The 18,351-nt window shown below is 38.1% G+C and overlaps 1 protein-coding gene across 1 annotated transcript in view; it reads left to right on the top strand.

Moving 5' to 3' along the window:
* The window catches only part of LOC145660442 (uncharacterized), a 69,656-nt gene extending 51,797 nt beyond the window's left edge, over positions 1–17,859 (top strand). Inside the window, exons 8-11 of the mRNA XM_081727915.1 lie at positions 2,526–2,579; positions 13,020–13,110; positions 15,740–15,840; positions 17,741–17,859. Coding sequence (XP_081584041.1) covers positions 2,526–2,579; positions 13,020–13,110; positions 15,740–15,840; positions 17,741–17,859 — 365 coding nt within the window. The remainder of the gene's footprint in view (positions 1–2,525; positions 2,580–13,019; positions 13,111–15,739; positions 15,841–17,740) is intronic.
* The last annotated feature ends 492 nt before the right edge of the window (positions 17,860–18,351 follow it).

Here is an 18,351-nt window from a genome sequence, read left to right as displayed (position 1 = left end):
TATTCACAATCCATTTAACACTGTAGCGCCTCTCCATGGTAGCTATTTGCTGGTGAAACCTTTCCCCATGTTCGTTAGAGATCTCCCTCAAGCTGTACATTTCAGGGAAGAAGTCCAGGTGGTAATGCAGAAAGTGTAACTTTAGGGACATATTACATCCCATGTTACGAAATGAAGTAATTAAAGTGCCCACAATGTCTTCGTAATCAGGTGACTTATGATTCCCTAGAAAGTTACTGCGCACTTCTCGAAAGGCCTCCCAAGCCTCACTTTCCACTTCATTAAGCTTAGAAGAAAATGTAGTATCCTTAAAAGGTCTCTGATTTGAAATTCCGTAAAAAAACACCTTCTTTCACGTTGGCCTCGCTGAGTCTTGGGAATAGTTTCTGAGATGATTAAATGCTTCACCGTCCCGGTTCAGGGCTTTGACGAAGACCTTCATGTGCCCTAATTTGCTATGAAGGGGTGGTAAGAATATTTTGTCCGGATCCACAAGTCGTTCATTAGCCACGTTCATCTGCCCTGGGACCAGTTGCTTCCTTGGCGGCCATTTTGTGATCATGTACTGATCTTTGGTTCGACTATCCTAATGATACAAGAAGCAGCAGTGCTTTGTGTAACCTCCTTGTAAACCGATGAGGATGGCAATAACCTTAAGGTCAGCGCATACAGACCACTGAAACTGTTCATGCTTTATTTTCTGCAATAGGTTTCGCATGTTCTCGCATGTTTCTTACATATGTACAGCATGAGCAATAGGGCTGACTGGTTTTTCATTGCCATTGTGTTATAACAGGACCTTAGGCTTGGGAAGGTTTAAGTCTCTGATCAGATCATTCAGTTCTTCCTGACTTATCACATGTGGTTCATTAGTGTCATGCACTGGAGCGTAATTGGGATCTGACTGTGTACTCGAAGATTGTGCAACATCCTCACAAGCAGCAGGTTCTTTATCGGATGAAACACTGCACAGGGTGTATGAGTCTGGAGGTACGGGTACAGGCAGACAAACATCATGTTTCACAGGTCTCCTCGCGGAATCCAAGTTAGGATACTGTATTTTATGCTTCATGTTTTTTGAGAAACCTTTTATATTAGTCAGGCAGAAGTAACAGTCTGAAACATGATCATGGGGCTCGCGCCAAACCATAGGCACGGCGAATGGCATCGATTTATGTGTACCTTTCAACCATCCTGTGAGAGTACGCGCACACGAGTTACAACTTCGGAGCCCAAACGCGATCCTGATCGCCGATTTTACACCCGAAGTACAGATGGTAGGCTGTCTTCAGGAACGGTGACAATGGCCTAATTTGTCCCTTAAAATGACTTAATGAATCTGTCGAATCGTTGCAAGTTCTCTACATGTTCGTTTAACACAAACGTCAATATTTCACGCAGAAATATATTTCACCTACGGTATACACAGACACAGCGTAACACCTCCCTCTAACACGAAGATCAACTCGAAATGAAATATTTGTTTCACGCGACAACGTGCTTTATGTCTTGGAGCCTTTTTTCAACAATCTGTCTGTCGTCTAGACAAAAGGGAGCCGACAAATGATCGCAAGTTGATTACAAAACCTTTCTCCATCAATAACGCCTAGGTTTTAGTGTATGCAGTGTGGAACGACAATAAATCTTTGCAACCCAAGGGGAGGGGCTATGTTTCCAGGGGATCCTGAGCTAGAGAAAAGAATGTTCCTGGGATATAACCTAGTAACAGTTCTTGGATTAAGATAAAAATTCAGAATTATGCACTCCAAACACGGAAAACACATATTAAATACGAAAAATAGGATTTTTCTGTCAATTATGGAAACAGCACCTCGTCAAAAAAAAAAAAAAAAAGAAAAGAAAAGAAAAGAAAGAAAACCTTACGTACTGGAACTTTCTCGATGACATACTCGTAATCAGCGTCTCGAAATCTATCCGGTACACCCTTTCACCCTCGTGGGAGGATTTTCATGCCGAACAGTGTTATGAGTCTGTACGTATATGAAACACTTGTGAATGTCGTACCAAGCATGGTATAAAAACATTTACCTTATGAGATATTACAGCAGTTGGTCTCAATGGATATTTAGACGTGGAGTCGCGGAAATCAATGTTGCTGTAACCAAATAATTCACTGCATTGTAATCCATAGGATATTATCAAAAATTCCATGGAAACAAATAAATGTTTACTACACTGAAACAAAATGAAACAATTAAAACAAATAAAATACCAACATCTTTTTCAAAAGGAACTTAAAGTGAAACGCGTCGGGAATATTTTTATAAAATGCTGAAAACTGAGAAATGTGGACTAAGTACATATAGATACTATCGGACACAACTAATACCTTAAGGTGACTTGTGACATTAGTAATTGAGAACTAAAAGTTAAGTATTATTGCTAGCATGTAAATAGAGGCTATGTTTAAACATTTTCTTCTATATTATTTTTAAACTATACATAATTTATATATAGTATATATGAAATTAATCAATAGTTCATGTTTGCTCAATATTTTCCAGGAAAATATCCAGAGTGTAATTCCAGTGGCTTGGCATGTTTCGGAGCTAAAATTGGTAAGTATATGCTTACGCTAGTAGCATCAAGTACTGGTGAGTTGCATAGAGATGTGCAGGTTTTCAAGTATTTGATAGAATTGCCTGTAGATGGCACTGTTATGAAACTATATTTCTCAATTACTATTACAGTAAAAAGAGACGTTTCCCTCAACAAATCTCTTATCAAACGAAAGTTTATCTTAAAAGGACATGTTTCACGGTCTCATGAATTTAGGAGTGAAAAAATGTATTGAATTGCCTCAATTCGGTAAACAAAAACTGTGTTACGTGGACAACGCAAACCAAATTAAACATTTTAACGAAAATTTGAAGTTGTGGGATGCAGCGTGTAGATTATATTTACACATTCCTTAGAGGTCAAGTATACAAACTACTTTGTCTGTAAGAGTTCTTGCTTCTTTTCTTATATTAATTACACATTTAATAAATTGAATATTCGACCAAGCCCGTTCAACTATGTAACGGTCTAGATATCGTGCGACTTATTCAATGAAATGAATTTTTTATAAAGTTATTTTCAAATGCCAGGAACTCATTTCCTAACCGGGTCTAGAGTCATGGAATCAAATGCACAATACAAGTACGCACAATAGATCAAATACAAGGAAGCTAAAAGCAGATAAGACTGCGGGAAAGAATATAGCATCTATCTTTTTAATTCTAGGCTGAGGAAACATATTCATCTGGAGAATATTTACCGAAGCTGTCACGTTTTCGGTTCATTGTAACTTTGTGCGTATTGATCCGTAGCAGAAGTAAATATATAAAAGTAACCAAGAAAGTTCTGTCGCGTTTTCACCCATCACCTTCCAACATCGACATGTCACCTAACACGTACCTGCAAGATCAGAAATAGACTCCACCAGCACCCAAGACCTTCTGCCAACGTTCTGGAAGGCCATGAATTCCATCGCGATAAAAATTGGTGGGCCGTAAAGCTAAGAAAGCATCAAGTGTATTTGCAGCGCCCTCTAAAATGATTGTCCAAGGAATGGAACAGGTGATAACAGGATCGTGCAATGTCCGGGAAGTATGGCGGATGCAATAGTATTTCCCATCCAAGGCGTAGAATGGTGTCCCGGGTCATCCTAGCCAGCAATAGTTGGCCAGCCTGGGGCTTAGCGTTGTCCTGTAACAGAAGGACTCCTCTTCGTTCCAGAAGTGTTGGCTCCAGAGTTTTGAGTTTTTCTTGAACACGGCTCAACTGAAAGTACACAGCTGCATTGATGCTCTGACCAGCTGGTAGCAGTTTCCGATGCAAGATGCCACTAACAGTCTACCAAACACACATATGGACCTTCTTCAGGTGCAGTGCTGGTTTTGGCTCTTTTGGAAACGGTTCATGGGATGTTAATCAATGATGACGGCGCCGTGGAGTTTCGTACAGGACCCATTTCTCATCACATGTGAACACCCTGTCCAGAAATGGCTCTTTCCTCAGACGAGACAGGAAAGAAACTCAAGAGTCTGCTCGCGTTACCTTCTTGCCCGGAGTCAAATTATGTGGGACTCATCAACCCAACTTGTAGTGCTTCCCAAGTTGATGGAGGTGCTGCGAAATGGTTTCTCCACTTACACTGAATTGTAGTCCCAGTTCATCACGTGCTTGGCCACTGTTCGCCTCAATTGCTGAATGAAGATGTTTATTTTGTACATGTGTTGGTCTTCCGGCACGTGATACGTCTTGGAGTGTTTCGTCACCGTCTTTAAACTTGTAAAACCACCAAGAACTGTCACGTTACCCTCACCAAAGGTCTGGCATATGTTTCGCCCAGCTGCAGCGGCATTTGACTCAAGTTTAAACTCGTACCCACACCATACACGCCCTTATGATGCTCTGTGGAGGTTCCATTTCCACTCTGTCCTTTGAAGCCAGCACTTCTGAACAGGAGCGGATTAAAGGGGGCGATCGCCCCCCCCCCCCAAGAGCCCTCCAAAATATTAAAATCACACACACTGCTGCTTGTAGCGTACCGCCATACGAACGAAAGTTTGGGATCGTCCTTGCGTTATTTCAAAAGAGGGTTAATTCTTTAAATTCTATTTAAAAATTGTGTCTGTCTAGCATGCCGCGTTTACGCTAACGAAAACTCGAGTCATAATATCAGATAAATTTCAGGAAGAAGGATGATTTTACTTGAGGCCATAACATCAGGAAAACTATCCATGGCTAGTTCTTTCCCATGATAGTTTTTTTTTTTTTGTAATTATTGCTCATTTTTTGCAACGGGTTTGGTTGGGGGCTATCGAATAAACATGCCTCTCCAAACTCTTGTGACTAAACCTTTAAGAAATTCGCTACTTTCTACGGTATTTTAGAAACTCATAACAAGGCGTAATAGTACATTAACGCTGTTGAGGTCGGAAAAACGTTTCTGGAAAACTACTGGGAACTAGTGAAACCAGTCGAGAATCAAATCAACTCGTCAAGAAGAGAAGTGATCCTAAATCGCGACAAACTGAAATTAATGTTTTAGAATGTGATATTCCTTGGAAGGCAAGGCATCGCTTTTCAAGGCCACAGGGAAGACGTTTGTGGGGAAAATTGGACCTCATATGGTGACGGTGTAGAAACTAAGTTCAACGAGGGCAAGTTTCGAGAATTGGGCAAATTTAGAATGATTTGTGGTAACCATGTCTTAAAGAATCACTGGAAGAAAGCATCGAAAAGGACAATTTTTGCCAATAAAACCACACAAAATGCCCTCATTGAGGATCGTGGATGAGAAATCACGTCTATAATATTGTCAATCGAGTGCGGGAGGGTCCGTTTTATTCTATTATGTTTGATGAGACTACGGACGTTTGGCACACATCTCAGCTGTCTTTGATTCTAAGGTACGAACACATGAGTGAAATAAGAGAAGACTGCTCAGTTTCATTGATCTTCCATCAGCAGAGCTGAAACATGAGGACATTGGTTCGAGCTCGGAATCCGAAGACGCAGAACCGCCAGAACTCTCACTGACTGGAGGGAAAATTGGAAAAATTGTTCTATCTTTGCTACGAGACTTCTCACTCAACCCGAAAAACTGCGTTGGTATTGGTACAGATGGTTGTACCAATCATCAAAGGCGCGGGGCACTGCAGGAGATCCAGAAGGAGGCTTCAAATGCGCTGTACTGTTCATATTGCAATCACAGCCTAAACTTGACCATCTTCAGGTCATCGTCAGTATAGTGCGTAAGGAAACGTCTGGGAACAATGAAAGAGATCATTGTGTCTTCCACCGCAACGTCAAAACGTAATACTGTCCTTAAGCTTACTCTTGGTGGACAATTGGAGACATTTTGTGAAACGAGATGGGTTGAAAGGAACGACATGGTGTTACAATTTCACTTGAAATTTCAAAAAAAAAAAAAAAAAAAAAGTGAGGCTCTACAGTGTGTTCCAAGTGATCCAAGTTAGATACAGCCAAAGCACGGGCACTTTCTTCTGCCATGCACGACAGCGAGTTTATCGTAACTATTACTTGTCTTTGGGATGTTCTCACGATAACTCTCTCTTTCATCGACTTTTGCAGAAGACAAATTTAGACATGAACGCAACGTCAGATGCCATTTAGGACATTATCGCAGCATTAAACAAGAAGCGTTCAAACAGCAAAGAATTCAAGGCAACTTTCGAAGCAATATCCAGAATGGTTACCAGTGTCGACGTGCTGATTCAAACTCCTCATCTCACCCAAAGACAACACATCGTACGAACTTCAGGGCAGATGACACGGCATCTTACTACTGAAGAACTGTCTACATTCCGTTGATAGAGTCAGTCGTAGAAGACCTCAAAATGCGTCTTGCGCCAGAAGTCTTAAACGTAAACGGACTCAACATTCTATTGCCAACATGTGCAACTGACAAACCTCTGAGCAACACTCCGCGTTCTAAAACTATCGGACTTTACAAAACTATCGGAACTGAAGAAAAAATGCTGCTTTTCCTCCTTAGTTCTGAATCTGTACTTCTAAATGGAAGAGAATTAAAGAGGAATCGTGAAACTCTACCACGGACTGCGTTGGAAGCCTTGGCCACATGTGACAAAGATCTTCGCGTCACTATTCGAAAACTGCTGTGCATAACCCTGCATTCGAGTGTGGCCAGTGCAGAACGATCTTAATCCACATTGCGCCGACTGAAAACGTGGTTGCGATTTTGTTCTGGCGAAAAGCGGCTGAATGGAAAAAATGAGAATGAAATTTTTGAGTTTTACGTCCCATGGTTATGCGGGCTAGGCTAAAGGAGACGGTGCTGATGAGCAATGAATGAAATGGCGGAATGGAGAAAGTAGGAGGACTAGCACTTTCGAATGTCACAGAAACATTGTCGTAGATCGCGACAATATTATATCGACAGATACGCATTGGGTGGTATTCACCAAAAAGCGCGTTTTGTGTTGTAACTTGTCGTAAGCTCTTTTGTCCTTTTGTCTAATCCATTTTACTAAAATACAGAACATTATGAGCGTTCTAAGAAATGTTTAACCTGATATTTTTCTAGCGAAATATTTAGTAAAGCATAGCCACGACCAGGCCTGTAGACAGAATATCGTTTTGGGGGAGGGGGCATTGTGGTGAAAATTTCGTAGCAATTATATCTTTTACCCTCTTTTCCTGAATCCGTTATACCTTTCTTTTTTGGAGGGGGGGGTAGTTTATGGGAACATATTCCACTCCACAACAAAGAGCCCCCCCAAGACGTTTGATTTAATCCGCCAGTGCTTCTGAATCGCAAAGGGGTCCTCCTGTTACACGACAATGTTAAGCCTCAAGTAGGTAGGATGACCCCGGACACCATTCTACGCCTTGGATGGGAAACACTATTGCATCCACCATACTCCCCAGACATTGCGCCATCCGATTATCACCTCTTCCATTTCTTGGACAATCACCTTGTAGGACGCCAGTTCAAATCCCTAGTAGAGAGAGCAAATACACTTGATACTTTCTTTGCATCACGGCCCACCACTTTCTACCGCGATGGAATTCATGGCCTTCCAGAACGTTGGCAGAAGGTCGTCAATGTTGATGGGAACTATTTCTGATCTTCCAGGTACGTGTTAGGTTACATATCGATGTTGGAAGGTGGTGGCTGAAAAGGCAACAGAACTTTCTTGTTTAGCTTTATATAAGGGTGACTACAAAACTATAAGGAAGAAGATGATCATTATTGTACATTTGTATTATAATAATAGTGCTCTTGTGACACAAGCCCAGGAACTCACTACGATATCCCGTCTTACTGTACAAAATACTCTGTGAGCTCATCATTCGTTTACATACATGAAATTTGAATAGGACTTATATTAGTTCCTGTAATATTTTTCAACTCGATTGGACTAAGTCTCGGTAAGAACTTACTTTCAGTAACATGTAAGTGTAAAAGTAGGCGCCTAACAGAATTGTCTTCTTTCATTCCATAAGGAATACATAATCTCTAGAGGTTACATCTCGTTAGTTTGGAGCCGGAAGGATCTCCGTGTGCTCTGTGCCTCTCATCCATTCAGGGGTGTAGCCAGCAGTTTTATGTAGGAGGGGCCCGTCGTTTTTTAGGGAGGGGGCCGCTACAATGTACAAAGCCAAAGAAATTGTGTTGCAGCTAGTGCTTTTGAGGCCTGGAAAAAACGGAAAATTTTAGTTTCCTTCCGGAAAACTAAAAAGCTGGTTTTTAGCTTATTATTATTATTATTATTATTATTATTATTATTATTATTATTATTATTATTATTATTATTATTATTATCATTCGTTTTTCTCCATAAATTATATTCCAGGTAGTTTTTATTATGTTTAACCAATAACTACTGTCCCCGCCAAACGTTACACCTTTCTGCATAACTATTTTAGTTTAAGCCCTTGTATCTTCATAAGACTGATTTTCTTTGAAATTTCACTTAATTTCTTTAAACTTTCCTGACAAAAATATTTATTTATTATTCGTCACTAAAAAAAACATAATTTTATTAAAAGCTATATCTCATTTACTGTTTTAGGGGCACTCCATATATTTCGTATCGCTATTTTTGACCAATTTTTACCCCCTTCTCCTCCTTGTCATACTTCGTAACGCAAGGCCGAACCTCTTCAACTTTGTTACGCAACACTTTTTGATTTTTGTTTTTTCACCAATTTTGATTATTTTGGGGGTTATTACAATAAAAAAAACTATTTTTAATGGTAGAACCTTTTATTACAAAATGCTTATATTATTGTGAATATATTTGTAGCGTTTTTCGCCAACAAATCAAAGTATTAAAAAATGGTAGACCCGTAATAATAATTTAACCTCATAAGGTTGTTTAATTAACCAATCCTAATTCTTCAAAACTACTGTAGTTTCCTAATGGAATCGCACCCATCATTTTAGGTCACTGGTGATTGACAAGGAGAATGTACTGCGGAAGATGCAGTTAAAACAGGATCTAAAGAAATAACATCGACCTCTTCTTCCGAGATCCAGGATGCTTCGTGCATTTGAAGTTCGCCAGTGTCAACGATGCAAATTTCTGTTCCTCGTCGAACACAGATTAGAAGTGGCTGCACACGTGAAGGAGCAAGGACATCACGTTTGTGAACAATTTTTCGAGCATCTTCTTTGGACTTTGGACTTCAGTTTACCACTTTACAAATTCTTCTTGTCCTAAAACAGTGCGAGAATGCGAATAAATTCGATTTCTTCAGAAATATTCAAATCCAAAAATTAAAAAAAAATAGTTCGATATTAATATCTGACGAATTATAATATCTTTCGGTTTTTAATATCTTTTGGCCTGCAAATCGTGGATCGTTCCGTCGCGGAAAATATTATTTCACAAAAAAGAGTTTCTTCTGTTTCACATGCGAAACCTCTGAGAAGAAAAGAGTGGGTAACGATTCGAATCAAAAGTTTTAAATAATATTATCAAAAATAGCAATACGAGTGGGAACGCAAAGGAATTTTAAAGCGGTGATTACTATCACTAACAACTAACTCCAGAAAAGCATGTGTCGTAAATGCAATGCTGAGATAGCCACAAAACGGAGTTTTATTGTATTGCAATACACACAGAGTTCCTCACCAGTCATGCTGGTGTCTAGTGCATCTTGGAATCCCTACTGTATGATTCGATTTATATAGGCTATAGTTCACAACTTTCCAAAATAATGGAAAAATCAATCTATCTATCTATCTATCTATCTATCTATCTATATATATATATATATATATATATATATATATATATATATATATAATGAAAGTGAGTACATTTTTAAGTTAACTCTTGAACCACCCGACCGATCACGATCAAATTTTCAACATAGATGAGTTTCACTTTGAAGGTGCACTTTAAAGAGAAGGGGAGTATATGTAAAAATGATCGAAAATGACCAATATTAATGTCGAATCCATAGTTTTCGGGGTGGCTGATGTGAACAATGACACTTCCGATATCATTTAAATCCAAATTTTAGTCCCCATTAGTACTCCTAAGCGGGATGGTGACGTAAAAATAATTGAAAATTACCGATTAATTGGAATCCAAACTGTAAAACCGAATAACGTTGTTTTCACAAAGTTTTCCATCTGATATAAATACATTTTTTTAAACATTAGTTACAGCATACGAAAAAGGTAATGCAGGCCTACTTACAAATCAGTTAAAAGTATCATTGTTGTATGGTAGTATTTATAGTACCTTGTTAAAACGTTTGTTTTCAAACCGTCAAATATAAATCGCAGTAAATTGTGTAATCTGCTGTGAAAAGAAAAAGTATACCATACTATTTTGCGATCGGTGTAAGGAAGAGATACCATACTATTTTTCGATTGGTATGGTAAGATCAGTGGCGTATTTACGACTTTGTTTCAGGAGGGGCTTTGCTAACTTTTGGGGGCGGTAGCTTTTCCTGGAAATGTGAAAATTCTGCAAGATATTTCATTCACTTTACTATACTAAGTAAGATTTCGGGGGGGCTTAAGCCCGGAAGCCACCCCACTAAATACGGCACTGGGTAAGATAGTATTTTTCCATACTATTTTACAGTAAATTATTAAATATATGTAAACTTTGTTATTTTTAAGTGACTGAAACGAGGTAATCTTACGATGATGTTTTAAAAGTTCGTCATTTCGGGGGAGCAGGAAATCATTTGGGGGGGGGCCTGGCCCCGATGGCTTCCCTTGGCTACACCCCTCCATCCATTACTGTATAGCCGAATTAGAGAACAATTGGACGACCATCACTGGTGAAGATATTGTTGTGAAGTTCAAGTAGGTGGAAGATATATATATATATATATATATATATATATATATATATATATATATATATATATATATATATATATATATATATATATAGTGCCTTCGTATAAGAAACAGTACAAACATCTGTCATTGGTCAGGGAAGAAAGTGCGCAAGTACAAAGTATACTCATCTTCTTTCGAGGAGTGAACTCGAAATTTCCAGTGGCTAGAAAGAATTTCACGCAAATGAGTGCAGTGTATGCATATAAAGTTCAGATACAGTAGAACTCCAATTATCCGAACTCCTACTATCCGAATCGCTGATTATCCGAATCGCTTTCAGAATTTCAGAAAAAAATAAGACGGAAACGTACCGCAATTCGCAAAATAACGATTGTTTCTACGCGCGCTATTGTCCTTCCCTTCGCGAAGCTAGTGTAGGAGCAGCGCAAATATTAGTGGAATGATGAATCACCGTCTCATACTGCAGTTCTATTATTGGCTGTCTTCGGTCGCCAGGTGGCCGGTCGGGCCCACCTGTCACTTTTCGTTTTTATTAATCAGTCAGTGTGTCGTTGACCTGCTACTATGACGGTACTCTTTCACGTCGGTGCGTTGTTTGTTTGTGAGTGCGTTTCCTCATTCGCCATGGCTTCTAAATAAAACGTGTTGTGTTATCGTTAGAGGATAAACTGAAAATTATAGAGCAATCAGGTTATTATCGGTAAACAGTTGGCTGAGATGTACGGTGTTGGACAATCAACGATTTGACACATTAAAAGAAACAAACCTACACTTTTAAACTTCGTGTCAGCGCTTGAAACTGAAGATGAAAGTTCTTCAAGAAAATCGAAAGCTCTTTTTCTTTAAAAATAGCTTTCTTTCTCCCATTCAATTTACATACAGTACTTAAGGGTCTTCACTACAGCGAAATTAAACTACCGCTAATTTTAGAGTTTTTCTGTAATATCTTCAAAACAAATAAAAATATTCGAAAAGCAGGAACGTAGTGAACTAGGCAATACGATTTTCCATCTGATACCTTCACCACAATTCACCTATCCGCTTTTGGTAACCCGCTATTTACAGAACTCGCAAAAAATGCTAAATCTTTCTACAGTTGCAAATCGAAAGCAGATATATGAGTTGTGATAACGGTATCACATGCACAATCGTATTATCTAGTTCACTAAGTTTCTGCTTTTCGAGTATTTTTATTTGTTTTGAAGATATTACAGAAATACTCTAAAATTAGCGGTAGTTTAATTTCGCTGTAGTAAAGACCCTTAATTAAAATAGACTTTTTTTGGGGGGGAGTCCAATTATACGAATTTTTTATTATCCTATTGGGGTCCAGTCCCATTGATTCGGATAACTGGAATTCTCCTGTACCTCAATCCTTGGCTTCAGATGAACTCTCTTGTGACTTGATTTCTATTTTTGAGATTTTCAATCGGGTTGATAAGGACAGTGAGTATATGCAGCTTTTTCTAATGATAAGTCTACTTTCCACACTTTCTGAAAAGTGAACATTAATAAACAAGGGACTTAAAACCCAGAACATTCACGTGTACTCGTGCAACAGAACGTAGACAACCTGAAACTAAATGTTTGGTGTGGCTTTGGACATAATGAAGTCATTGGTTCATTCTTGCGAAGGGAATGAACAATTATTCACTCATATTAGATATGCTAAAAGACAGTACGCCTCAAATAAACCGTTTGCAAGCTTGCAGCAATTTTTTAAAACAAGATATTTCTTCGCTACATTGGCGGTTAATTACTTTAAATTTTTTCAATGTTGCAGTCCTGGCCACTACAATAGCCAGATATCAACCTGTTGGATTAGATTAAGGACAGAGGTTATATTACAACACGGTGAACATATTCATATGCAGAATAACGCATGATATTGTTATTGTAATCCCAGGAATGTACAACTTGGCACGAAATCGAAAGTCACACACACATATAATGCAGCTGACAAACGATGCACATGTAAAGATATATTGACATTACTGTAAGTACTGTAAGACCTCCTTTCCGTTCTTTCTTTTAACATATCTGTACTGCTGTAAAGCTGTTTATATAACAGCTTCTTTGTAATTTTAGACTATTTTATTAACACTCTGTATATCGCATTAAATATATTTTACTTTATCTCTTAATTCTACTATAACGGAACATAACAAATTAAATTCTTCGTATTTTTCAGTAAATGTACCAGAAACAAGACCTGAAGAGTGTATATGTCATGCAATTTGTGATGAAGAAAATTATGAATCCATTCCAGTCTACAAAGGAAAGTAAGTTTTCATATCAACAATAAATGTATAATTTACAAATCAAGATTTCTTTGTTTCTTAGGTTCTTCAGCGCTAGGTGGGATCACAAAGTCATCAACGTTATGGTAAAGTTACTAAAGTAACTGACTGTCAACAAAAGGAAGACATGCAGTTACTTGACGCTCAGTGGGGAGAAGGCAGCCAGTTATTTGCCGTTCCACCGGAAGGAAGTGGTTAGTTATTTATCGTTTAGCAAGAACATAGTGGCTCGTTAATGATCATTCAACACAGCGTTGCCAGATTTAGCATAATGATGCTAGATCTAGCATTATTTGCATGTCTTTAGCATCTAGCATCTTGCTTTTAGCATCCTGCCCAAATCTAGCATAATTTCAGCAAGTTTATCAAAAAGCCGTAAAACCTGGAGATGAGAAAGAAGTTGGTCGTGGGAAGAAAAAGAACGGCAGAAATGTAACCTCTTCCATTGATCCATACAGTCGGTAAACCATACAGCCAGTCTTATTTTCCGAAGTAAGTTAGAAACGGCTTTTTTTTTTTTTTTTTTGCTTCACCCAGAGTTTTCTAATCCTTTAACTGCGAGGCATGGGCGGAGCTATGGGGGTCATTTTCCTCCCAACTTTTTGACAACTTTACCATCTTTATTTCTGACTTCATGACCATCTTTATTCCTGAAATGAAAGGTCCGAGACCGACCAAAAATCTGCCCCAGCAGACAATTCCCAACTCCGCTTATGCTGCGAGGTTATTTTCCTTTCAAAATATGTAAACAAACACTTTGCATTCATTTATACGGTATATACGCCATTGAGTCTGGCAACGACTGCACTAGTTTAGTTGAATTAAAGCTTTGGTGCGTAAAGTATTGAGTTCTATCCACGCATCCTTGCGCTCTGCGTATTTTAAGTTACGTTATCGTATCTCAACTTCGTTTTTTTTTTTTTCTTATAAAACTCCTGAATTAGTAACTATGAGGATCTAGCATAATTTGACCGAATCGAGCATAATTTCGATCAGGTTTTGGAATAATTCCGAGGTGTGAGTCTGGCAACGCTGATTCAACAGGAAGATGACGGGTAGTTACTTACCACTATAATTCAGCAGAGAGGAAGAGGTCATTTACTTACTGCTTAGTAGAGAAAAGGTAGCTAGTTACCGCACACCAGGAAGAAAGTAACTAGTTACTTATTACTCAGCAAGACAAGGAGGCAATTACTTAATACTTAGCAGAGAAAAGAGAAACAGTTATTTATTGTTCTGCAAGAAAAATGTGACTAGTGTTTACCTCTCAGCAGGATTAAAGCCCGCCTATATAATTATAAAGAACTTAAACTTTTCCATGGCTCAAAACAATTTATAACATAAATAAGAGCTCACCTTTTACCACTGTACAATATTGTTCAAAAAAAACTTGGTCACCGATTTTGCTTTAGAGGGCCGTGATCTGGCAAACGTGCATAGGAAATGTTAGTACTTTCGCGCTTAATTAGGCAACGAAAATCCACCTTGGGTTGATTTACTTCTAATGATAAGTAAAAACACCGACTTCTCAAAGAAAAGCCAGATTTTTTTAAACAATACTATACATACAGAAAAAAATACAGTAGTCTCTAACATTAATGATAAATATCAATGTTCGAAATTTTGCAAAACGATGTGATTAGGAAGTGATAGACATTTAAAGGTGAAACAATCAAACATACGCGGGAAAAGTTCAGTGCTCAAAATTGAAGAACCTATAGAAGAGTTTCTCAACCAAGTGCCCCTTGCTCATTAATTTACTCCAAATATCATTTGCTTGCTATGTTATACGTTGAACATAACATGATGTGTGGGTGGTTTAAAAGAAAATTTTCGCATGTTTTTAGTGAAACAAAGTATAACTTTCTCAATTAAACATTAATATGTTCACATGCAGTATATTGTAAGATTTTGCTGAGCAGGTAGAAGGTAGACCAATTATATACGGGAATCAATTTTCTCCAACAACCAGTTTTATGACAAAACTTCCTGTTACATAAAATAGTTACAATTTCACTTTACAAGTATAAAATTCACTAGTAATTTAGGATAAAAGATGTCCCAAGACCCAGACAGCCTAGTGAAAAACCCCACAGAGTTCCACTCAAACTAACTGGAGTGGATTTTAGAATTCTCTATGCTCTACGCAAACAAAGAGAGATTTAGAAAACCACAAAGCTCCATGCAAGCTAGGTGGTTGAAGTTAGGAATCTCACAGTGCTCCAGGCAAGCAGAGTGGCCAGGAGAGCTTAGAGCTCCAGGCAAGCTAGAAGGCTTGGGTTGGGTTAGGAATCTCGGAAAGCTCCAGGCAAGCTAGAGGGTGGAGTTTTACTAGTCTAAAACTGATGCCAGATGTGGTGAATCAGTTAATTTTATAGCTTCTCCTGTGTAGCGGTGGCGTTGATGTTCTTGTAGTGGCTTGTAGTAGGGACTTACGTGGTGTTTTTTTTATATATATATATAAATAGAAGCACGTATTTATTGTTTGTAAGTAGAACTATGCGCCGGATATTACAATATTATTAACTTTTGGACATATCAGAAGCACGTTATTGCATTGGCTAATTTATAGACTAATCTCCTAACACATTAGTTACCCTATTATTTGCAGGCCATCACCATCCATCCCTAGTGGAGTGTACTTTCTCATGACAATCTTTCCAACTGCAAGATACAAACGAGACGTTGTGTTTGGGAAACTCGAAATGCTAGGTAAGTGGTTTTGTATCTTGTTACCTTGTATTTTCTGTTCTTTGACTTGCACTTCACTAAATCACTTCTTTCATTTGAACAGTTTCTGCGAGACAAGCGTTTGAGTTTCATTACTCCACTGACACAAAAATGTCCACTCTACTTCAAACACGAACTGGGAACAGTTCTCTGCACAACTTCAATTGGTGTTACTCTGTGTTCATATGACCTTACCAAAGTAAGCATGGACAGTCGCATGTCGCATAGTGTAAGGTGATCAAAGTCGAGAAATCACCCCACGTTCTGTTTTCTTAAATTTTGTAGCTGAAGCAGAAAGAAAGAAATAAGAGTTCACTAAATTTATCAGAATATTCCCGAGACCATATAACATAAAACTTTCTTTAACCAAATTCACCAAAAATTAATTACTTGCCACAAAAATATCAAATTGTAATAAATCGAATATTTCACCAACTTCTCCATTCAAGTTAAATGATAAGCTTTTATGAATAAATATGTCTTTATATGAACTATTCAAACAAACGAATGTACAATTTCTTGACAAAACTGGAACAACTATGTTTTTATTCACCACAAACTTATACAGGGTGTTTCAAAACAACACCGACAACATTTGGGAGGTGATTCCTGACATCAAGGCAAGACAAAAAGTATAGACTAACTTGGGAGCACAAATACTTCCTTTTGGAGTTATATTCTGTCGATATCATGAAAAATTGAACTTTAAAGGTCCATAGATAAAAATTATGGTACCCACGGTAGTCGGGTCAAGACTTCACTTAGGAACTAGTATGTGCCCTATCCAAAAATCCATGCTTCGGAGTCCTTCGGTACTTCCGTAACAATTTTTATAGAGGTAGTTGGTGAGTACTTCAAAATATTATGCCCGCAGCCAGACTCACTCTATAAAAACTGTTGCGGAAGTACCACAGGATTTTGAAACGTGGATTTTTGGATAGGGCACATACTAGTTCCTAAGTAAAGTGTTGACCCGACTTCGGTAGGTCCCATAGTTTTGGAGCTATGGAGTTTTAAAGTTTAATCTTCCATGATTTCGGCAGCCTATAACTCCGAAAGGAAGCATTTGTGCACCCAAGTTGGTCTATACTTTTTGTCTTATTTCGGTGTCAGGAATCACCTCCCAAACGTTGTCGGTGTTGTTTTGAAATACCCTGCATATTAAATGCGACTTACCGCCTTCCCTTTAACCATACAAAGAATCACAGAAGCATATCAAACTTCACGATAGTCCTACTTTTCAACATTTAATAATTCGTAGCACAACCATATATGTACATTTAGTAATCCAATTCATATTAAACATGCGGAGTGAAAGGACATACTTCATTTTCCAAAAACTGTTCAACTCGTCGAACAAATTCGTTTGATTTTACTCTTAAGTTAGTATCCATTTCTTCACTAGATATCATGTTCTACCCTTGTTATCACCAACTTCAATATGAAACCGTGTCTTACGTATTTCACATACCTGTTGGTTTAGTTCGTCAACCAACCACCTGGCGGCGCTGATTAGCTATTAACAAAAATACTTGAAATCGCAACTTTAATAAAATTCATAATTACTGTTTTTAAAACAAAATTGCGACACGTAACAATCTCTAACGTAATTATTGAACTAGGAGTAAGAATAAACAGCACAGAAACAGAGATTAGACTTAATTAAAAAATGAATTATTTTGATAATAAATTATGCACTTATATTTTAGCGGAGTCATGAATTTAAAAATAAAATTACAAGTGAAATTGGTTTAGTTTTCAACGATAAACTAAGGTATGAAAACTAATCAATGAAAGAGACAGAAATCCTAAAAAGAAAAGAAAAGAAAACAGAAAGTACAAGACTGAGTCATAAGTATTGCAATATTCTGGTACACAACAGTACAACGAAAGGAAGCTAACGTTCAAAATATAGCCGCTCATGTTGAACTATCTGCAGCCGTCTTCCTGCCAGCTCTTCGATTTCCCGTCGATATACCACTTCTTGCTCTTAGAGACTAAGAAGTCAATCACGACTGTTTCCACCTCCTGCTGTTTGGTGAAGCATTGTGATTTCAGAAGTTCGCCATGGCTCTAAACAGGTAGCAATCCGAACGGGCAAAATCAAGATTATATGCCGAGTGTGACATCAATTTGATCCCATTAAGCTCCTCAGCTTTTTGTTGCATTATTTCGTGTTGTGGGTGGTTTTGCGTTATCCTGCTGCAACAGATCTCTCTTTCGGTTCACCAATGCAGAATATGTTATATTATGTACCTTACATTCGTTCCAACTTCTCTGAATAAAGATCGACATGGAGAGTACAGCCTTTAGAAACAAACATGAATTGAATTAACCATCGGAGTTCCACAGAACATAATTTCATGACTGCATGGTCGAAACGGCCTTGTTTGGCGACCTTTGGTTCATGCTCGGAAGGTTGCTTCTAAAGGTTGGTCCATGTTCAACCACTGTTTCTGTACATTCGAATTTTCAGAAAACACTCACTTTTCG

This window comes from Thermobia domestica, chromosome 1, assembly GCF_964235325.1.
Source record: "Thermobia domestica chromosome 1, izTheDome1.hap1.1, whole genome shotgun sequence".
NCBI classification, from domain to species: Eukaryota; Metazoa; Arthropoda; class Insecta; order Zygentoma; family Lepismatidae; genus Thermobia; species Thermobia domestica.
This window is presented reverse-complemented; position numbering and strand designations above follow the sequence as displayed.